The 24948-nt window shown below is 34.6% G+C and overlaps 1 protein-coding gene across 1 annotated transcript in view; it reads right to left on the bottom strand.

Moving 5' to 3' along the window:
• The window catches only part of LOC142317958 (OTU domain-containing protein 7B-like), a 43510-nt gene extending 20062 nt beyond the window's left edge, over positions 1–23448 (bottom strand). The window contains exons 1-5 of the mRNA XM_075354489.1: positions 23415–23448; positions 7195–7353; positions 4898–5126; positions 4052–4172; positions 1651–1804 (exon numbers count right to left, since the gene is read on the bottom strand). Of these exons, the coding sequence (XP_075210604.1) occupies positions 1651–1804; positions 4052–4172; positions 4898–5126; positions 7195–7353; positions 23415–23448 (697 nt within the window). The remainder of the gene's footprint in view (positions 1–1650; positions 1805–4051; positions 4173–4897; positions 5127–7194; positions 7354–23414) is intronic.
• Positions 23449–24948: the final 1500 nt, after the last annotated feature.

Below are 24948 nucleotides of genomic sequence, written 5' to 3'. Positions count from 1 at the left end.
CAAAACATCTGTCTCAAAATGCATTGAAATAATCAATATGAAGACTATTAAATCTTACAAATTATTTTTTCACACGATACATGTTATTACTAAACATCAAAATGTCAACTGGTGTTGAGAAACTGATGCATCTTTCTGGGGAGTTTCTCAGGTGATAGTTATTTGTAATTGTTTTGTGTACCCCTGCAATTATATTGTAGGGTTTTTGCTGCATTCCTTCATCTGAAATAGGTAATGAGATTACTTCCTACTGCTATTAGGATAGCAATTATGTCTGATTATACTTCCCTTTGATTACTGTAATGCTGTATTATTTATAACTATTTTATGGAGGAATTAAACTGCAGATGGTATTAATGCTAATTAATTATTAGTACATCACTGTGTTTTTCAAATATTCTAAGTGATGAATACATTACATAATTTTTTCAGTTTAAAAGTTTAGTATTTCCTAAATTTTAGTTGACTGACTTACCTTATCAGTTTGAGCTGTATGTTTCTAGAACTCCCTTCCTAAATATACCATTTATTATTTAAGTTTATACGAGAGCAGGAGGTTTTTAACAATTAATTAATTACAATTATGATGAAATAAAATTGAGAATTCCTTTCAACTTCCCTAACATATTTTATTTTTATTTATTTATTCTTTACGTTTGATTTTTTTCTTTTAAAGTTTTATGCTGCCTGTTATAATTCTTTAATTACGCTTTCCTGTTTAGATAACTTTTTATTTATTTTTATGATTAAACAGGTACACTATTTAATTCCACAGGCATTTTGAGAACAAAGAAAAAAGTAAAAATCAAACAATCAATGACTTTATTTTTCCTTGGATAAGGCCATAAGAATTACATCAAAACCTTGTCTCCATGTGTCATGATTATATACTTTAGTACCCAATAAGATAGCTATTTCTTTAATGAGAAATAGAATACCAACTCTGTCCAAGGACTCTTCATTGTAGATATTCCTCTTCTACTAACAATTAAACTATGACTCAGATGTCTGAGTAAAGTCAAGCACAATATTTTTCTAAAAAATGCAAATCTAAATTTACAAATTTTTCAAAGGAATATATTTAACAAATTTAATTCTTTTATTCATCTCCATTAATTTTATATTAAATTCCTTTCAGCATACCAACAACAATTAAAAAGACACTGTTCTTTCTACTTTAAATTATTCTTTATCAGTTGCACAATACAGAAGTGTGAGTAAAAATAAGGCTCATATGAAAAGGGCAGCTCATAGTGGCCAGTAGTTTAATAGAGGAAAGTAATCAAGTCAAGTGAGCCTATTGTTAAATTAAGAAAGTCAAATAAGCATTCACATGCAGCAAAGTTTAGATGAGCTAGCAATCAGAAATCAGGTAATAAGTCTGTATATAAAATTTAATAATTAAACTGATTTTTAATTTTACCAAAAAGAAAAATAATGCTATAAGTTAAGAATGAAATAAAATGGATTTTAATTACAGAAATCAATACACTGGATTAATATAAGAACAAGATTAGAATGACTTTATAGTTTAATGATGTTGATGTGACAAAAAAATAATCATAAAAGAGGAAGATAACAGACTACTACCAAACAATATTTAGGTAGCTACTTACATCTCAAAAATGACACATTGTAAACATACAATACCAGGTGCCTGTGTTTCCATGGCGACAAGTGCTGAGAAATGACCTCCATCATATGCTAATAATAAAGGAGAGCGATGACATTCAGATGCTGAACACTCTAGTGGCAAGTATATACCTCCAAATGGGATCGGTGCCAGAGCTTCACCATTCATGTCCTGTAACCAAAAACTGATAAATTTTACGTTACATTTCAACTCAATTTTCTGCTACGCAATTATTAGTACATTACAGTTCAAACAGAAATCTTGAGCTCCATTTTCCTAACTAATAATTACTACTAAGTATCCTTGTATCAAATTTATTATTTTTTTTGCGTTACGTATATCTATAGTCGATACACCATACCCCTTAACAGATTTTTACTATTTTTTGTTACTCAGAATGGAATATGTCAAAGTTAGTGTATATATAACATGTACAAATAACTAATAAGACAAATAACGTGGTTCTCCTCCAGTAGAGTAAAATGAAATCCACTTTAGAGATTAGTAAAAATTCATTCAAATGTAATATGCGTTAAATAATTTATAATTATAAGATATGATTGTAAAGAAATGATTTATTTATAGCTGCAGCCCATAGCTGTCTAATGCTATTTTTAACACATTATGTTTTATTCACAGTAAACAATACAGTTTGGTAATAAATACACTAGTATTAAAAAAGAATCATGTTCTTAATGAAGATGAAAATAATAAAAAGGAGAAACTTTTTAACATGAAGTTTGATAACATGAAATGGTATAAAATAATAATATATACATTATTTTACAAATAAAAAACAGGAATAATAGGCAGAAATAACTGAATTTTTGTGACTGTCTCACAAATGTGTTTTATCTTCAAAACTGATTCACAATTGTTATTTTCCAATGTAACTACTGCAAGACAAAATGATAACCAACACTAAATTTAAAAAAAATCATTACTACTTTCCACTGTATTTCAAAAAATAATTTTTTTTTTGTTGAAATACATAAGAAAATTGTATAAAAGCTATTAATACATTTGGTCATTTTGAAGGGTAGATATTCTCCTTCCTATACATTCATCTATTTACATTTTGAAACGTACCCATTTATAACTAACTATGCTGTAATGTATCAGGAAATAAAATAAATCATATTTTTTGTTATTTTCCTTCCACTGATGTTAATTACAACCGAGTAAATATTTTATTCCTTTTGGATTAGTTTTTATGGCAACAATGATTTAACAGTGGTGATTGAGGGTATATTGTGTGTCATCAATAATACATGGCTGAGACAAGTAAACTTTAAATAGTTTTCAGCAAAACTAAATACACATTTTTAAAGTATAAATGCAATGGGAAATTGTTTATTAAGTGGATTACACATAACTTGTCAACTTACAAAAAAAAACTTCTTTAAAATTTAAAAATGTTATTTGTAAATCAATTACTTCAACAATTATTTATACCTATTCAAGAAAAATATTATAAAATAATATAATCAACTGCGATAGTAAGTTTATGAATGGGAATATTTAAATACTAACTATTTACAGACATGAGATAATTGCTAAAAAATAAAATAATACTGTCACAAGTCCACTATTTTCTCAAAACTTTATGGGCCAATACGTTAAAAATAACTACTGATTAATTAATTAATTTATGTCATATAAGGGCAAACATTGTTGATTAGATCAGAATAAAACTAATTACACTACCAGATCAAACATTTGAATTGGTTTTAGCAAATTTTGGTTTAAAAATTTAGTAAAAGATTAACAACAAAAGTAAAAATTTCCTACTTGAACTGTTTGTATGACACGTATCATACAAAGTCTTACACTAATTGTCTGGAACAAGAATTACAATCAGGTGAGCATCCTGCACAGGTTTAATGAGGAAGATGATATTGATGAACCTTTGCTGTGAATCAAACCGACGTCTAGCTGAAAGAATTTATGAAAGTTAACAGATTCTGAAAGTTTTCAGAATTGATGAAGTTCATTTGAATGTTAAAAAATTGTGAGGTGCAATAACATTTATCCTAAATTATTTTTGTTCTACATTTTTAACAAGTTCTTCTTTTAGTCATGCTCAGTATTACCCTGATCAACATGTAGATATATTCACCAATTTCTCATGCCGTTGTTACTCATAACATTATTACCACAAATATGACATGATCACCCACAGATCTCAGCAAGAGATTTTTCTTCAGACTGCAAAAAATAACTGCCTTGTTCACTACATATTAGGAGAAGTGGCACTGACCAGTGTTTTACAATGAGAATACAGAAAATGGTGATGCAAGAATCTATTGCTATAATAATTTGTTTGTTTTGAATAACCAATCAAAAGTAAATTTTGAAATAGCCTTTATATTTTACTGTTGTACATTGTTATTATTGCAATAAAATATTATTATATACCTTTAGAACTGTATCGGCTATAACTATAATAGGTCTTCCAAGTACATGTGCCAACGCTAGAACATGGATCTCTTCTAAGCTCTCATATATATCTCCACCAGAAACATCCCCACTGTGGTCACTAAATACAAAATATAAATATTAAGTTTGATAAATTCTTTTCATAATGAAAAAAAAACAAACAAGTATTAGCTACTATCAAAAAGAAGGATTTATTAAGAAAGAAAAAAGTTAGAATTATAAGGTTAAAAATTTAACTATATTAAAATAATATTATTACAGAATCACAAACTTAGCCCAATCCTGCTTCCATAGCCATAAACATTTGTGGGCTACCTTCTGAAATAGTAAGTAGCTGTTTTGAAGTGTATGTACTACTTTAAGAGTTTCTCTCTTCCTTGAAACTTTTAAAAATTTAATTTAATTTTTTGAAATACAAACTCTTGGTGAAAAAGTTCTAGCAAAAAGAAAAGCTAATGGACGAACCAAGGGAATACAGTGCTATTATGGACTGTTATTTTATTTACAGACCCGTAATTCAAATTTAAGATTAAAAATCATGATGATCATTTTTTAGAGTAAACGTAAAAATTAGTTCAGGTTAATGAAGTGCAACAATGTTTATTTTAATACAAACTGCAGAAGCAAAATCTTTCTTTGTAGAATATAAGTGTGATTTGTAAGAATGAAAAACTAATTTTAATAAATAAAAATTTTTGTATTCAAACTTAGGTGAAAAAGTTTTCACTTGTCACTTATTATTCAGAAAAAAAATTATATCTTTTTAAAATACAACTTTTTTTTTCAGTTACAGCATTAGATCTAAGTAAATAGTAAACTAGATACCTTGCAACACTTAATCTTCTCAGTCGTGGTTCAGTAGAGGCCATATTAACAATAGCATTCCATTCTTGCCTCCACTCAACTTCAGTGTAGACTAGACCAGCTTGGGCATTTAACAAGCTTTGTTGTCTACGCCATCTTCTCCAAAGTGCTTCTCTTCTAGGAGATGAACTAAGAAATGCATGTAGTGCTTTCCTTAATGTAAGCAGGCGATCATGGAAACCCCACATAGCTAAAATATAATTATATCACTCAGAAAAATTGTTTCCAAATTTTATATTTTAAAAATACTAGTAACTAAACAGTTATAAACTAACATTTAAAAGCCCTTGTAGTCATTTGCTTTTATTCACTGAAATAAAACAATAATTTCTATAACAAAGGATTGAAACTTGTGCAGTTTTTTTTTATACCTTCAATCTGGTGCACTAGGCAATACTATACCTTAGCAAGTAGATTTTTTCCAATACTATCAATCAGAATGCTGGAAGAAAGCATTTTTAGAAATATACAAAGTTTTATTTATTAAACTCCAGTAACTACAGAGATGTTCAATTACAGCTAACTACCCAATGGATTTTTTTGAAGAAAAATGAATTTTGTATTGTATAAAAAAATGACAAGCTTAACGATCATTCTGAATGAAACGTATATGGTACCACTCTGCCATAAAGGTTATCTGTTTAAATGATACAGATAATTCTTTTCAACAGAAAAAAGATGTTTGCTCTAATGGTGAGAATGATTTTAAAGAACATTCAGATGATAAGAGTTTGGACAAGAAGAAACAGCTCTAATCACAAATAATGTCAAATTACTGCAGTAAGTAAAATAATATTAGAATATGTAAAAAAGTAAGTGAAAACTGAAATTTCTAGTGCTGAAGTAACTGCAAAACCGAAACAAAAAAATAAATAAATAAACAAACATATTATACATAGAATTCAAATCAAATTGTAACTACTGAAATGAGATTCTAATAAGATGTACTAATTTTTACATACAGTGGAAAGTAGAAGTGAATTACAACAGATAAAGCAGAGTGGCGCACAATTATTTGACACATGAATTTTGTTCTACATATTTATTTTTAAATTTAATATGATTACAACTTATATACCAAATACAGTGTTCATGGAAAGTTCTTTTACTCCATGACATGTTCAATACATGACAACCAGGCAAGCAACACATGCACTGCATCAGATATTATTACAGACCCAAAGCATAATTCAAATTTAAAATTAGAAATAGTGATCATCATTTTTTAAAGTAAATATGAAAATTGGTAAGGTTAATGGAAAAGTGTAACAATGCGATAATACACAATGGAGAAGTGAACATCTTTCCTTGTAGATTATAAGTGATTTGTATGAATTAAAAACTAATTTTAGTACATAAAAATTTTTATGCTCAAACTTAGGTGAAAAAGTTTTCATTTATCACTTGCTATTAAGAAAAATGTAGTTATTAGTGATCTGAAATTACGCAATTACCAAAAACTGAATTTAAAAAATCCACACAACATTAGCGGTGTGAGAGGTTGCACCATCTTACATAAACCGTTGAATATCTACAGGCAACTCAGTCGCAAGCAGTTTGGATAAAAAATCATTCCTTAACATATCCAAATGGTGTTGAGAATTGTATCATCAAAAAACACAGGCTCTATCATTCCACGACTGGATAAAACTGCCCAGATGTTTAGACCCTTATTGTTGTTTTTCATGCATGATTTGTGATGCTGCTGTCGCCCAAAATTACAAAAAAGCAAAAGAATGATATCTTACTTTAAAAATCTAGTCAATTTTATAAATGTATATTAGTGTGATATATATTTTTTGTCACTAAGTATGATTATAATTTATATGTTCTGTATTTTATGTAAGACGTCATCTGTAAACATAGGTTGTTTAGTCATTAACATATAATTTTGTTGTGTTAGTATAGTCACTTCATATACAGCTGAACAAATATGAGGTTTGAATTATAACCTCTACTTAAATGAAATAACTATACCCAAACAGATGACTGGAATATCTTATCTTCTGTAAAATGATATCCTTTGTGATTTAAAGAACCTATGCAACTATATAGATAATATTACAGTAGTTGATAATTAAATTCCAAAATGTTTACTCCCACTTTTCTTAATTTTTCATAATGGAGAAGATAGGATTTTAATAAGATTGTATTCTTGGAGAGTATTTTTCTTCATTTTCTTAAATTAAGGAATCATATTTCAATATAATAAAAGTATTTATTATTAAAAACACAAAACTTAATTAATATGATTATACCTAAAGATGCGGCATGGAGGCAGTTTCCATCACCAGATGTAGAAAGAGGCCACAATCTTTGACAAACACCAGTCCACCAATTAAGCCTGTTAGCCTGCTCTAATGATACTTGTGTAGAAATAGCCATTAAATCTTTTTCCAAAAAAGCTCTGAACTCTTCTAAAATAGGAGTAAAACAAAACTTGATATTAATTATAATATAGACATAATATAACAAAATTCTGAAATATTTGCTTTTAAAATAGTTAAGCGAAAACAAAAACAGAAATTAATAAAATAGTTTATACAACTTTCAGTTTTGATCACACAATTATCACAACTAAAATTAAATTTTTAATAAAAGGAGAAATTAATTAGAATCTAAAAAGCATAGTTTTATTATTATTATTTACTAAAATTTGGAATGCAAGCATTGGAAAAGGCAAGGAAGGAAATATAGTGGGTGAATACGGGCTGGGCAAAAGGAATGAAAGAGGGGACCGACTTATAGAGTTTTGTACAAAGTATAATTTAGTAATTGCCAACACCCAGTTTAAAAATCATAATAGAAGAATATACACTTGGAAAAAGCCAGGCGATAATGCAAGGTATCAGATAGATTAGATCATGGTTAGGCAAAGATTTAGAAATCAACTTGTTGACTGCAAAACTTACCCTGGAGCAGAAATTGATAGCGACCATAATTTAGTGATAATGAAATGTAGATTGGGGTTTAAAAACCTGAAGAAAAGGTGTCAGATGAATCGGTGGAATTTAGAGAAGCTTGAGGAAGAGGAGGTAAAGAACATTTTTGAGGAGGGCATCGCAAGAGGTCTGAGTAAAAAAGATAAGGAAGAAAATGTAGAAGAATGGGAGAATGTTAAAAAGGAAATCCTTAAATCAGTAGAAGCGAAAATAAGGCGGAACAAAGAGAACTGGTAGAAAACCTTGGGTTTCAGACGATACATTGCGGCTGATGGATGAACGTAGAAAATATAAGAATGCTAGTGATGAAGAAAGTAAAAGAAACTATCGACAATTAAGAAATACTATAAACTGGAAGTGGAAACTAGCGAAAGAAGAGTGAATTAAAGACGAAGCATACAGGAAAGTTAAGGAAAATTTCTGGGTACATAAATTAAAATCCAATAATGTGTTAAACAAAGATGGTACACAGATTTATAATACGAAAGGTAAAGCTGATAGGTGGGTGGAATATATTGAAGAGTTATAAGGAGGAAATGAATTAGAAAATGGTGTTATAGAGGAAGAAGAGGAAGTTGAAGAGGATGAAATGGGAGAAACAATACTGAGATCTGAATTTAAGAGAGCATTAAAAGATCTAAATGGCAGAAAGGCTCCTGGAATAGACGAAATACCTGTGAGTTACTGCGCAATGCAGGTCAGGAAGTGATTGATAGATTATACAAACTGGTTTCTAATATTTATGAAAGAGGGGAAGTTCCGTCAGACTTCAAAAAAAGTGTTATAGCCATGACACCAAAGAAAGCAGGAGCAGATAAATGTGAAGAATACAGAACAATTAGTTCAACTAGTCATGCATCAATAATCGTAACTAGAATTCTATACAGAAGAATTGAGAGGAGTGTGGAAGAAATGATCAGAGAAGACCAATTTGCTTTCAGGGAAAGTATAGGGACAAGAGAAGCAATTTAAGCCTCAGGTTAATAGTAGAAGGAAGATTAAAGCAAAACAAACCAACATACTTTGCATTTATAGACCTAGAAAAGGCATTCGATAAAGTAGACTGGAATAAAATGTTCAGCATTTAAAAAAAATTAGGGTTCAAATACAGAGATAGAAGAACAATTGCTAACATGTACAGGAACCAAACAGCAACAGTAACAATTGAAGAACATAAGAAAGAAGCCGTAATAAGAAAGGTAGTCCGAAAAGGATGTTTCCTATCTCCTCCGTTACTTTTTAATCTTTACATGGAACTAGCAGTTAATGATGTTAAAGAACAATTTAGATTCGGAGTAACAGTACAAGGTGAAAAGATAAAGATGCTACGATTTGCTGATGATATAGTAATTCTAGCTGAGAGTAAAAAGGATTTAGAAGAAACAATGAATGGCATGGATGAAGTCCTACGCAAGAATTACCGCATGAAAATAAACAAGAATAAAATGAAAGTAATGAAATGTAGTAGAAATAACAAAGATGGACCACTGAATGTGAAAATAGGAGGAGAAAAGATTATGGAGGTAGAAGAATTTTGTTATTTCAGAAGTAGAATTACCAAAGATGGACGAAGCAGGAGCGATATAAAATGCCAAATAGCACAGGCGAAACGAGCCTTCAGTCAGAAATATAATTTGTTTACATCAAAAATTAATTTAAGCATCAGGAAAGGATTTTTGAAAATGCTTGGAGTGTCGCTTTATATGTTAGTGAAACTTGGACGATCGGAGTACCTTAGAAGAAAAGATTAGAAGCTCTTGAAATGCGGTGCTATAGGAGAATGATAATAATGAGATGGGTGGATAAAGTGACAAATGAAGAGGTGTTGCGGACAAATAGATGAAGAAAGAAGCATTTGGAAAAATATAGCTAAACGAAGAGACAGATTTTATATTAAGCCACATATTAAGGCATCCTGGAATAGTCGCTTTAATATTGGAGGGATAGGTAGAAGGAAAAAATTGTGTAGGCAGGCCACGTTTGGAATATGTAAAACAAATTGTTAGGAATGTAGGATATAGGGGGTATACCGAAATGAAACGACTAGCACTAGATAGGGAATCTTGGAGAGCTGCATCAAACCAGTCAAATGACTGAAGACAAAAAAAAAAAAAAATTGTTTAATTTATTGTGGAATTCAATATTTTAAAAGCTGCATAATTATATTCCCAACATTATTTATCAACTATCAAGGGTTTTATTCATGAATCTCTGAAAAAACCTTTAAGACAAATGTTGGAAAAAATCGTATAAATGATTAATTTCAGATATATTCAGGCCAAAGTACTTAAGACTGAGATTTACATTAGCAAAAATCTTTCTGATTCTTACTTCAATTTATGACATCCACATAAAAATATATTTAGAGCTTCTTGAGATATTCATGGACAAAAAACTTCTAAATATAATGGATGAAACAAGAACTTAATTCTTTGAAGTTGTTTATTAAAGTAAATTATTAATTAGAAAGTAATTTAAGTGAATTTAACTTAATCCAAACATTATTATGAACAAAAACTAACTTTTAAGTTATCGATCAGAAAAGGTAATTCCATTAAGATGTAATTCCATTTGGATATGTCGAAATGTTAAATAGTTTTGTGAACGGTAAGTAATCTACTTACTTCCCTTAAATGCTACAGAAATATTGATGTACAATATATATCATTTATACTATTTATATCCATCTAACACCACAATGCTTGAAACAATCTTTTATACAAGATAACAAATTTCTTGGAGTAAGGAAAACACTTCCCCATGTAAAAATATATAATACAATAAGCACTGTTCCTATTCAACCACAAATACAGTAACAGAGTGCAATAAAAAATGTATTACACTTAAAATGCAAGTTTTAAGTTTCAGCGGTATTGTTGTTTTTGAAAAACTCTGTGTGAAAAACACAATACACCTTAATTCTGGAAACAGCAATTATTTATTTTGTGATGCTTCTTGTTTAACAGGTTATTGTCACAAAATCTGAAATATATTACATTTAATACTGTAATTTTAGTCTTACTTTGGCATAAAGAGTGATTTAGTTGTTGTTTAGTTGTTGTATGCAGCATTAGATAATACAATGAGACTACCACGGTTTTTGCATGGAGATCATTTTGTGTTAAGGTCTGCATCAGACTATCCTAATAGTTAATAAAAAATTATCTGAATTTGATAATACTGTTCATTTTAGAAATTGAGATTTCTCAACCGTACATATTATATCTGATGTATTTTATGCCATAATTTGTTTTAATTTGATTTTTATCATCAAAACTAAATATTTTACATTTTATTTCATAAAAAATTTGTCTTGAAAAGTAGGGATATTAATTTTGGGAGCCTACAAGATTGGAGAAAATTTATGATATTAAATTTTGTTGGTGGTAACTATTTCATACGATTTACGATAGTTTATCCTAAAAATCAGAATAAGGTACATTTTACATCTCACAAAAAATATTTAACATTAAGACCTATAGCAGTGTTTTATAGGAAAAATAGCTGTAACTATCTTTTTGTTTTTTTTACTGCTCAAAATTGTCAGGTGAATCCACTTGTCAAACGAGAAAATTGGTCGAGTTTAATTGTTGTCATGCGATAAATTCTGATACAAAAATTTAATTGTTGTGAATTTACTTCTCTTGGGGATGAATTTTTCCTTGTAAATTTTCTATAATTTCAATAAATAATATTCATAAATTTGGGAAAATATTTTTGTCATATAATTTTCATATATCCTTTTGAAAAATTAAATCTCCATGTATATAATTTGAATAATTCTTCCTTTTTGTACTTTTTAATAAATTTAAAATGGAACCAATTTCTTATCCTTAGCTTCCAAGTAAGATACAGTAAAGTGAAACTGTATCCAATGTTGCTGAGACCTATGGATAACCATCATTATCTATAGTGTCTTAGTTAGTGTCAGCAGATGACCATTATTGTACAGGCTCATATAAATTTTGTTTAAAATGAATATAGTTTGTCTAATAAATTCTTTTATTGTTCACAATCCTTCAGTAAGTTATTCTCTGAACATGTTGATGACACATTTCTAGGTCTCTTAAGAGCTAAACAAATTTACAAAAAATTAAAAAACCTTACACAATTATCAATTAATATTTGCCATTTTTCAGCAGTGTTGAAAAGAATTAACTTTACTAATATAATTACTGGGAATCAGAAATTAAACATAGTTTAGACTGTTGGCATTTTACTGTAAATAACCTACCTAATAGAAATATACAGAAATTTTTCTTTTCAAAAATTTGTAAAGATTTTTAAAATGATAATCTTTTCAGATTAATTTATATAATTACATTCATGGAGAAATTAATTCAGGTTTTGGAATGGTTGAACTACAATTATGCAATAGTGAATTTATTTAGTATACTTAATATTGGTTACTTTTTGTAATCTAATTAAGCCTTTAGACTTTACACCAAGTTATGAGTTTAATTCTTGGAAAAGAGACTCAATATAATTTTTTAAAAGATACAATTCATTTAATAACATGATTTTTAAACACAGCCCAAGCAGTATTTTATAAAAAAGGGTCAACATGTTAAAAATAGTAACTACGGTAAACCAAGGTTTAGTTATTTGTTTTGCCATTATAAATTGAAGGTTAATCAAGAAACATCAAATTTAATGTTATTAATTTTAAGATAAATAATAACTATCTTTTTAACCCAAGAGATATTAAATTTTAGGTATTTAATTAACCCACTTTTAAGTTGGATTCCCGATACATAATTTATTGTTAAACATTAATATCAGCACTTCATTTATTCACTTTGCAGCTTAGGGGAAAAAGTTAAAATATTTTTAAAAATGCATATTTTATCTTTTCACCCACATGTGAAAGACAGTTTTGGCATTCAAAGGAAAGCTATTTGAGCACTGGCATCATTCTATCGTAAGGCTGAATATAAGGCAAATACCAGCGAATTGAAGATGCTTAAGCTTCCTTATACTTACATACAACAATAAATCCATTATGCTCACAGTAACTAGAAAGCAATGCAGTTACCATTGATGTATGCAGTTACTCAAAAGTCCTGGTTAAGTAACTACACACTGAACCAGGAGTAAGCAAATTAAGTGGTGCTTAACTTGCTTTGAAATAAGTACAACAGATTACAAAGTTAATAAAATGTCATTAATTACTAGGTCATTAAATTTTATAAAAAAATATATATATCATATAATTACAATTATATATTATAATGTTATGTATATAATTACATTTACAAAAAAAAAAAAAAAACTTTTGCTGCTTAAGAGCATTTGCAGAAATTGCAGTTATTACTGAGTAAACTTATTTATAATTATGTGCCACATATAGTGATGTATATTGCTGACAGTACTATTAGTACAGGCTTAGAAAAGATTGTTATTCTAATAACACCTGAAAAAATGACAAGGTCATGGTAAATATCTTCACAGCAAAAATTAATATACAACTTTATTGCATAATTATTTTCTAAAAAAAAAAAAGGAAAAGATCTGAAAGGGATATATATATATTGCTGTGCACACACTACCAGCACAGCAAGTAAAATTTTAGCAGATGATGAAAGTTTACTGGAAAGGTAGGCTAAATTTCATTCACTTTATTAGAATAAAATGAGCACACTTTGATATTAAGACATTTCAGAGCCAGAAACTGGATATATGAAAATAAAATTTGATAGCATAAGTAGATGCAGGCACAGAAATTGTAAAAACTCCTAATCATGGCTACACCACTAATATTGTCATTACTCTTTTTGAAACTAGTAACCAACTAGTGAACAATAAAGCTACCCCACAAACGTCCACTTAAATGAGGATGATATGTATGACATGTAAACAATGTCTAGTCTTGTACACTCAGGCGTAACATTCCTGTGACATATGGTTTATTGAACCCCAACAATCAAAGTCTATAGGTATCCATGGTTTAGATTTTAATTATCAATAAAAGCAACTAAATTTTACTAGGATTTGAACTTTACAACCTTTTGACTTCAAAAATCAGCTGTTACAGCAGTGTTACTTAACTGCCTATTTGCAACTCAACAAATATTAGTAACAAAATATATATATACATATAAAAAACAATGCAAGCTTGTTTAAAAATATAAATGTCAATAAGCACAGGTTCATTGAAGTTCTATTTATTATGTCAATGAAACAGATTCATAATATTAGTTTGTAAATCTTTGTTTACACACAACTTTGTTCTACATCATGCCATACATTTCAAATTATGTGTGTATATATATATATATATTTTATAGTAAATTTTAAATTTAATAATACATTATTATACTTTAATTAAAGTGGGGTGACCAACCCCTTAAGTCTCCTACCATCAATAAGGATATGATAGCACTCACAATTAGTGATCATGGATTTATTCAATGTATAATTACTTCTAACTACAAATTACCAAATAAAAATTAAAAGTTAATAAACAATATGAAGAATTAATGTTCAAGTACTATTAATAATTATGTACTAAAAATCTATTATTTCTTTAGACAGAAATTTCTTAACGGTAGCTAGTTGCATCATTGCCTAAGAAGTATGGTTGGGACTAAAACAAATCTGACACTCATCCTGCCAAGTTCAAATGAAATTGGCACTCTTAGGTCAATACCACAATAAATGAACTTAACTGTTAAGGTTATTTCCCCATTCTACTAAGAACTTTTATTCCGTCTGGGATAAAACTGGTTTGTAACAAGAACAGCATGGAAGATTGGGACATCAAAATATGATATATGTGTAATCATTTCTGAAGGACTGTGAAATTAAAGTTCAGTCTGTGTTTGCATGGGGTAAACGAAATTACAGTCTCACGTTTTAAATGTGATTATACAAGTTTCTGAACAACTTTCCTTTTGTGGAAAACGATTTTACAACGAAGTAAAATGAATTTACATGACTAGTTAAAGCTCACGCTACTAATTATCAATATAAAAAACTAAAACTTAAATTCTATTGATCTATATTAGAATAGCATAACATTACTTACTTAGTCAGATAAACAAAGTAAAAACCAACAAGTACACAATAATAAAATTAGAACATCTACGACAGATCTTCCTTACAACGATTTTCCCACAATTTCATCAGTGATGCCAACACATACAAATGTATACTTTAATACATACGATATCTGGATATAATCTCGGAAAAAAAAATATATACATACGTATAATATTGCACATTATACTTATTAAATAATTTCTCATTCACGGAAAAGTTAAGTGGTTTAATGTAAAAATAAAAATTGTACTGAAATTTTCATAAAATTCTTAGAAGCGATTGTAATTTATTAAAATTAAAAAAAAAAATAATCCGTCATTTAATAATAATAATAAAGTTCTCATAAACTTGTTTGGAGTTGTTTATTGGTTCCAGACATCTTGAAACATGAACATCTTTGTACGCACAACGATGACAAAATACAGAATCCATCACCCTAAATCCGAAGTGAAACGTCTGTGTATCTCTTAAAGAAGATGATAGAGCCCTCCTCAACCTAAATCACTTTGTAACAGACACATTGCTTCAATGAAGTGACATTTTCTCTCCAAATCTGAAACATCATCATTGCACAAAGCAGTAGTTGCATGTGACTTAGGTTACCCCCTCTAAATCTGAATGTTGACAATTTCTACTCCAGTATCATTACAACTAGGGATAGGATCCAAGCATGAAAATCTAAGGCGCTCCACGGTAGATTCGTCCATTCCCACGAAAATGCTAATAAGGTCGCATAAACGCGTTGGCTGAGGGATGGACTTCTATTTAGAGAAACTGAAGGTTTTTACATGCCATCCAGGATAAGGTCGTTGCGATGAACAATTACAAGAAGTTCATAGAAAATCAGGATGTCAGTGATGAGTGCCGGATGTGTCACCAATTATCGGAGACAATTGATCATTTGATAACTGAGTGCGCTAGTCTGGCTAACAAGGAAATCTGCATCACCACAATATTACATTAAACACCGTTCATCAGGCGTTGGCGTTGAAATTAGGACTCGAAGATGACAGGGAGCAGTGTCCTTTTATGAATATAAGGCGAGGCCGGTGCTGGAAAATGAGCACTATAGACTGTGTTAGATCTCTCGGTAAATACTGATAAAATTATTGCTGCGAAGAGGCCAGACATGGTTCTCCACAACATTAAAGAAAATACTGCTCTTCTCATTGATGTCACTCATCCATCTGATCACAATATTAATAAGGCTGAGAAGATAAAATAACCAAGTACAACCCTCTGGCAATAGAGTATAAGGAAATTTACAGACTGAACTCAGTAAAGTCATTCCCGTTGTGATAACAGCAGATACTCTGGTCCCTTGTGCGTCTCAGAGTATCCTTGTGGTATACCTTACTATCAGTGTCTTTTGGCTGTCGGTCGTGTGTGTACCTTCCGACAGTATCGAGGTTAGCTGATCCTAAGTCTGTATTCACTAACAGCGCATTTTAAGTTAGACTCGACATCTGTAGCTCTGCTGCGGTGTGATTGGCGTGGATTTATACGACGCCTACTCGCCTCAACGCGGCGAAAGGGTGGCAACGACTGTTGGTCGTTAGTCTCCGTGACAGAAAAAAGGCTCTGCCTTTTAGTCCTTCTGCGCTCTTGTCAGAGCAAGTGCCGTAATCAGTGGTTCATTATTGTACGTCTAGTGCATCAATCAATCGTTCCAGCAGTGGCGAAGAGGTACGTAGCGTGACAGGAGAACGTAAGGGTCTCCAGCTGCCCGTACTCGCTGCGGGCAGTCGTCACACAGTGGGCTTGCCCAAACCAGTTTATAGGGAGACAGAAAGAATTTCGTCAGTTTTCAAGTACGTTAGGGAATCTTCGGCCAAGTCGGAGTTCCAAGTAGTAAAGAAGTCCAGGCGGAAGAGGAAACCAGCGCCGGTACCGTCGACTAGCTCCTCAGAGGACGAGGTAAGCGAAGCGATGGATACAGGGGTATCCACCCAGGTGCGGTCCTCCCCTGTAGTAGAGGCATTTAAAAATTCAAAGGGCAGACCTGGTAGTTCTGCCCTGCTGTTGAAGCTAGTCCAGGAGAACCTGGACTACTTGGTAGAGACTTTCTTTCGCTTCCCGGCGAGGTCAGCTCGGGTACGAGGAAGACAATTCTCCCCCGGCTAGGTAAGCTGAGGGAAGCTTTTGCGGCGGTAAGCGAGGGTTTCGAGGCCTTGGCCTCCAAGCCCCAAGAGGTCAAGGCTCCCAAGGTGGTTGTTCAGGCCCCAGCGTAGCGCCTACGGTGAGGTCCTGAAGACCAAACGAGAGGCCAGCAAAGCGGTAAAGAAGCCGGAGGTAGTTTTTTTTAACAAGGCGGAGGGCTCCAAGACCACGAGTCAGGAATTTCCGGGAAGCCCTTCGTGGCGACCGGAATCGGTTTAGGATTCGAGATATACGGGAGACCAGCAAGGGTTTAGTCGTCGTTGCGGATAACAAGGAGACGGTCCAAGTCATCAAGGACTCTCCAGCGGTGCAGAAGCTTGAGGTTAAGGTGGACCCCAAGCGATTGAGAAAGCCCCGAGTAATTATATATGACATCGAGAGGGGTCTCTCTGATGAGGAAGTTCTGTCTCTCATTCGAGAGCAGAATACTGATTTGGATGCGGCCACGTTCAAAGAGCAGTATAGGTTAGTCTTTAAGACTAACCTTAGCAAGACGTTTCTTGCACAGGCGGGCGGATTAGCCCAAGTTTTCCAACATTCTTGCGGCCAGGTTGCGGGTGTTCACTCGCACCCTGGACGAGGTCCCTCTAGATAACCTGGCAGAGAATTTCTCTTCTGCGGTGGTTGAAGCCGCAGAACTCTCAATCCCCCGTAGGACGGGTCGAGAGAGAGTAGCTGGTTGGTGGTCTCGGGATTTGACTGCGATAAAGCAGGCCGTGGGCCGACTCAGGAGAGCCGCACAGCGTGCGCGTGATCCTGACCGGTGCGAGGCCCTGTTTGCGGAGTATCGTCAGAAAAGGAACGAGTATTTTCATAGAATTAGGACTTCTAAGCGAGATTCCTGGCGCTATTTTGTTCAGGAGCAAGGGAATAAAGACCCTTGGGGTGTTGTTTATCGTGTACTTGGTCACAAACGTAAAAAGGAGAGTCTTCTGTCGGTCTCTCGACCCAAGACGGCGTTGTAGTTGAGAAAGATCTTGTTTTATCTCTTCTGATGCACGATCTGCTCCCCGATGATACCGAGGTTGGTGAGACCTCGTATTACAGGAGAGTTCGAGCGGCGGTTGTGAATTTCAATACGGACTGAGGCGGAGGTCCGCCAGGTAATCTGTAGCCTTGCTACAGGAATAAAGCCCCCGGATATGATGGTATCACGGTGGAGCTCCTTGTTCACACCCTGCCTGTAATTCTTGGCCCGTTGACTAGGGTGTTCAATAGGTGTTTATCTGCCGGGTATTTCCCGGCTTGCTGGAAGCGTGAAATTTTGAAGCTGTTGTTAAAAGGTGGCGACAAGGACACCACCGTTAGTTCTTCTTACCGACCTCTGACGCTCTTACCAGTAGTTGGAAAAATTTTCGAGAAGGTACTTTACCTCCGCATTAATAGTAGGCTCACTTTGAATCACATGCTGATGGACGACCAGTATGGCTTTAGACCCGGTAAGAGTACAGAGGATGCGATTATTAGGGTCCTGGATCTGGCTTCAGGCAGTTAGTGCAAGTATGTACTCGGTGTCTTCTTGCACATATCTGGGGCATTTAATAACTTGTGGTGGCCCTCTGCCTTGTTTCCATTGCAGAAGCGTGGTTGCACGCAGGAAGAAATTAGGACTCTCTCGAGTTATTTCAGCGAAAGAACTGTTGTCCTTCGTGACGGCAGTTCGCAAGTAGGAAAGACCCTGTCAAAAGGATGTCCACAGGGCAGTGTATTAGGTCCACTCGTCTGGACCATCGAGTTTGACTCTCTCAAGCGGCTGCGCTTGCCCGGTGGCTGTCGCGTCGTGGCTTATGCCGACGATGGGCTGCTGCTGGTTGAGGGTAGTTCGCGTGCTGAGATCGAGCTCAGAGCGGCGCAGGCATGTAGGGTTTTGCGGTTGTGGAGTCTTCAGCATAAGATGGTTTTCAGTGCGGAGAAAACCACCATGATGTTTTTGAAGGGCCGTCTAGCTGCAACTCACCATCCGCGGGTTGTGATGGACGGTCGTTCAATTAGGTATGTCACCCTTCAGAATATCTGGGTGTTAACCTTGATGAGAGGCTTCTCTTCAAGGAGCACCTTCAGTATGTGGCGAAGAAGGAAGTTGATGCTTTCTTCGGCGTCCGTAGAGTGGTCCATCCCGATTGGGGGTTGAATTTCCGTACCATGCGGATTCTTTATAAAGGCGTTTGTGAGGCCATTATGTTGTCGCTGCGCCCGTCTGGGCTCATCGTTTGCGGTAGCAATGTTATAGGGACATTCTATTACGAGCCCAGCGTCTTCTTTTGTTAGCGGTTGTTGGTGATTACAGGACTGTCTCGCGAGAGGCAGTAACTGTGATCGCGGGCATCAAACCTGTAGATATGTCGGCTACCGAACGTAGCCAGCGATTTGTTGCAAAGAAGGGAGGCCTTCTTACTGCTGAGCGTATGCTGAGATCGAAGAGCAAGGTTTCGACTCTTGGCAAGATAGGTGGAATACTTTGACAGGTCGTTATACGCATGGTATATTTCCCAATGTTAGAGAGTTGCGAGCGGTTAGCTGGGTATCCCCCAATCGGCATACCACTCAGTTCCTCTCAGGACATGGTGCCTTTAGGGATAAATTGGCAAAGTTTGGGTTGGTTGATTCCGGCTTCTGTCCGGACTGTAGGGTCGATGACACCGTGGACCATGTCCTTCACATATGTCCCCGGTACGAAGCTGAACGTACCAGAGTTACTAGGGAACTCGAGAGTGTAAACTCTATTTTGGATCTACGAGTCAACTGGAGGACTCGTAGAAGTGGACAGTAGTTGCTGGCTTCCTTCACTTCCTCGCCCTGAGCAGGGCTGCCGAAGGGATTTATAGGTGATAGGAACCAGGGTGGCTAGGGACCGCCTGGGCAGTTGACTGGCCTAAGGTAGGCGCTTAAGGCAGCGTGCCTCGGTTAGATGTATTGGTGGCATGTATTTAATCACGCTGTCGGCGGAGTTGCGGCCGTTGTCGGCGGGCGGGATTATTCTTGCCCGGTGGGTGCGGTCGCGCTCCGACGGGGGCACTAATGAGCTAATGACACTGTCGGCGGGGCTTCTCTGGGTACTGCTTTGGTGGTATGCATGAGAGTCTTGGCGGCGGTCTGCGAAAGATGGTGAATGTCACGCGGGACTCCGTGATGGCGCTGTGCGGGAGTAGGCGTTAATTCTCCTCTCCCGGGCAGACCGGAGCGGAGTCAGATAGAAACTCTTTTTGAGTATTAAGCGGGTTCTTAAGGGAACTAGGTCTAAATTTCGATGTATAAAACTTTAGTGGGAAAGTTTGTTGTTGAGGTTATTAGTACCGTTCTGAGACATTCAGAAAATGGCTCTTTAATAGTTAGGTCTAGGCGCGGGGTCTTCGTTTCGCGGTTAGGCTTCTAGCTTAGTTCCTGAGGGCGACGTGGTAGCTGCAGGTGTCCGTTGTCTTCATTCTGAAGGCATAAACACTAAAAACTATCTCGGGGTGAACTTTACCGATGCAGATGTCCCTCGGGGCATCTCTATCGGTGGCATCTCTGCGGGGCCTGGACTGAAAGCTGTGGTGCGCAATCAGTTTGCGGGCGAGAAGATGTCCTCCGTTAAAGCCACAACTGGCTAGGAACGGAGGGGGTGGTGTAGCGACCGGACACGCTACGAGATGGGATCTTCTCCCCTCGGGGGGGGGGGGGGGGAATCGAGAGGTGATAACAGCAACTTGATTGATTAATAAAAATTTGAAGAAGTGGATAGAAAAGGTTGGCCTGGATCCTCAAAACAAAATTACAAAAGATCGGTAATTCTGGAGAAGTGTAGGATTGTACAGACTATGTTAAATGTACCACATCACTAAATGAGGTATGCCTCAATGGCCTCTCGTACTGGAGTTACAGATGTGAAATATCTCTGAGATGAAAAGATAATAATGTTTTCGTTATATATATATAAGTAAAACAAAAATGTAGTAGTTGAATATAAAAATTCAAATAATATTGTCGTTAATAAATTAAACAACAAGTAATCATTTTTAATTATTTCATAGCTTTTTTCCATGATGGTCGGAGATGATATTAATTTAAAAACACATACTTCCGTAACAACAAACCGAACCAAATCTATTATCTTTTTTTTTATTAAAAATATGTACTTCAGATATATTATAAGAAATTAGTTGTAGTTTTTTTAGTGTAGGCTCTTATCATCTAAACTCCCTCCCCCACAAATAACTCTTGAAGACCGGACCTGTCAGAAAGTGGTCGGCAAGGAATACAGTGGAGCCCATGGGTACCGATAGAACTCGTACATCCCCGTCAGGCCTCTCCTTATTCTTTTTATCCTCCGGAACCATCGTAAGGTATTACTTCAGAGTATATGTATGAATGTAGTCTTGTACAGTCTCAGGTAGACCGTTTCTGAAATGTGTGGTTAATTGAAACCCAACTACCAAACAACACTGGTATCCATGATCTATTGTTCAAATTCATATAAAAGTAACTGCCTTTCCTAGGATTTGAACTTGGATTCATCCAAGTTCAAGGGTGCCACAATATAAACACAAATCTTACTTGCTGCGCTCCCTTGTGTGCAGATACAACCTGAAGCAGCGATGACCCAACAGGAACTGAGTAAGGAAATAGTCTATCTTGCCGCTGTTTCACACAGGTGTCAGATGACAATATTAAGCGGTTTATTTTGTTTGTATATCGTCTACGTCTGGTGCTTTCTCAATAACGACCTGCACCTCCATTTCGGTAGACTCGGATTTTCTTGTCACTATTTCCTTAGGTTTGGAACTACATGACGGAGTGATCTTTTCCTCTTTTCTAGACAAAACAAGATTTTTATTTACTACTTTAAGTGATGGTGTTATGATCGCAGGTTTATCTAGTTTTTATGCTGCGCTGGTACATTTCTTTTATCTACGATGTCAATGCGGGATTGAGCCTTCTCATGTTTAGATGGTTCTCTGCGATGAGTCGACTCTATCTTAACATCAATGATTTTTTCTATCATTGTTGCAAGCCTTGGTGCCATTGTATTAAGCAACTGCTCCACGTTAATTTTGGATGAAGAAGGGGCAGCCGCTGCTTCAGCATAAGCAGTCGATTGTCGAGGTGTTCGTTGACTAACAATTTTCTTCGCTTCAGTATAACTAACCTTCTGAAGCGTTTTAACTTCCTGAATGGCCGTTTCAGATTTATAAACTGGGCAATTCCTGGATCGGCAGTTATGGTGCCCTTTACAATTAATACAGATTGGAGGGTCTTTGCATGGTTCACCCTCATGTATTTTTATTCCACATATGCAGATTTCCTGAGCTTCACATCTAGCTGCAGTGTGCCCAAAATGTTGACACTTGAAACATCGCATAGGCTGCGGAATAAACGCACGTACATCAAGCCGATGTATACCAGCACGCACCTTTTCAGGAAGGGTAGGCCTATTAAATGTTAATACATGAGAGGCCGAAGGAAGAACTTCGCCATTTCTTCTCATTGTTAGTCTGCGACACTGAATCACTCCTTGACTCGACATTTCCAGTACTATTTCCTCTTCTGTACAGTTTAGAAGATCACGGCAAACAACAACTCCTCTGGATGTATTAAGGGTGCTATGCGGTTGCACTGATACCGCAAATTCATGGATCTTCTTCAATGCCTGGACTTTTTGACTTTGACTGTCGTTAATAGTTTCAACGTGTAATCCGTTAAAGGTTTTACGAATTTCTTTAACAGGACCACCAGCACAAATAGTTATCTCTCTTACGATCAAGAATGGATTAATTTTTGTCAATAAGTTAGTCATAAATGTAATTGCTGTACATTTATAGAAATGTACAGCATATATATAGAAATGTACTGTATTTCCAAAAAAAGTGTTTCTATTATTTATACACCAAAGTTATTTTACTAGTTTTTTTTTTTTACATATGAAAAATGTAAAAATTAGAAATGAAATAAAATTAATTATTAAACCAAATTAAATGTACTTGATTAATTTTATTTTAACTTAATGGCTAACAGAAGTGTTAGTTCTCTGTTTACTATATTTATTTCAATGTTGTGCAGTGTACTTTGTCAGTCATTTGTGACATTTATTATTTTTTTTAAGCGGTTTGCAGTACAGCCAAGCTCTTTACCACATCATGACCCCATAGGGGAAGACCCCCTCCACCTTGTGATAATCCCAGTCACCACATATCCCCCTCCGTTCCTAGTCCTTATGGGTTTTACCATTTCACCAGAGGTCATCTTTTAGACCCTCTTAAACAGCTAACACTTCACAGTCATCAGTCTGGCCTCTGTCAGGAAGCTAACAATGCAAATGCCTCTGCAGACACTTCCATCATTGTATTTACACAACTTACGATTGCCTTCTTCCAACCATGATCCACCTACCATAACTTACAACTCTCAAACAAATAAATCGATTTGCAGAAGTGTGATCCCCATGCATTCCTCTAACACTGAAGGTTTCACACAAAAATTCTTCCCTTATCTAACTTCAATTAGAATGTGCACTCAGATCATTACTTGGTTGAGTCTTTAGACACCAAAAGTACTACTCTCACACCAATTACGTTTTGTGTTATAAAACAAAACGTTGATCGCAACAATAATTCTGTCTTGTAATTCAATTTACTCAAAGTCTTCTTGTTTACTCAAAAATCAAGAAACAGATTCACAAACTTAATAAACTTCTAATGAAAACTTACCCTATTTTTCTCTGCTCTGGTCTGCTTTCAGAAGCAGGGTAAATGCCTACACCCTCCCATATTGCAGCTTCATCACACATTTATCCAAAGATCCATTCTCATCCCAACAGGCAAATATCTGAGCTTATTGGGACGTCATGCCAAAACACCTACCTTGGTAGGTAGTAAGCACCCAGGCAGGCCCCTAGCTACACAGGTTGCTATTCTATAATAGCATCAGACACCCTCAGCCATCCTCCGCAGGGCTAAGAATCTAAGGAAGCCAGCAACTATGTTCCACTACCTTTTGGTCTTCCAATTTAGTTGCAGATCAAAAACAAAATTGATTCTCGCAAGCTTTTTACTGCTTTAGTATGTTCAGCTTTGTACCTGGAGCAAACTATAAAACACATCATCAATGGCCCTACACTCCAGAAACAAGTTGAAGTAATAACCAAATCTGTTAACCAATTTTGTGAAGCACCATGTCCAGAAGGAGATTGTGTAATAAGCTGATTGGGGGAAATCCACCTAACAACCTGAATACTTTTAAAAAAATCCTAAGCCATCTGAAAAAAAAAATGTTTTCAAAAAACCTTACATCTGGGTTGAATGAATACTGCACATGCAAACACCTCACATGTTTAATATATTCAGTGGTGTTTCACATGCATGAATAATGTAAAATATCAGACAATTTATAATGTTTAAATAAACATCTGAACCAGGGATTAAATAAATATTTGAATAAAAAAAAATCCCTTCCGCATGCTGGAAGACAGAGGTAGATTTCATCAGTGTTAAAAAAAGATTTCCACCTTAAAGTTAAGAAATACTTCAAATTTACTCAATATGACGATAGTTGCATGTGAAAAAAGTTTCACATGTTTAGCATATAACATGCCCCATCTTTTTACAACTTCAGGAGCATTTTGGTCATCCCTTGTCGTAAGGGTAGTCATATCAAAAATTCTTAAAGAACAGAAGTTTTATGTAATGTTTAGAGCACTAACAACTAATTTAAACCGATTGCCTACTGTGCCTAGGGACAGTCGATTGCCGACTGTGCCTAGGGAGGGTATAACTTTTTATCTTCAAAACTACATTTTTACACACCCTGGGCCAATGGTTGGCGATATCAAAAAACTTTACTTATATAAGTTTTAGGCCCTTATCTATAGAGTAGTAACAACTTTAAATGAATTAT

Source organism: Lycorma delicatula, chromosome 1, assembly GCF_047948215.1.
Source record: "Lycorma delicatula isolate Av1 chromosome 1, ASM4794821v1, whole genome shotgun sequence".
Lineage (NCBI taxonomy): Eukaryota > Metazoa > Arthropoda > Insecta > Hemiptera > Fulgoridae > Lycorma > Lycorma delicatula.
This window is presented reverse-complemented; position numbering and strand designations above follow the sequence as displayed.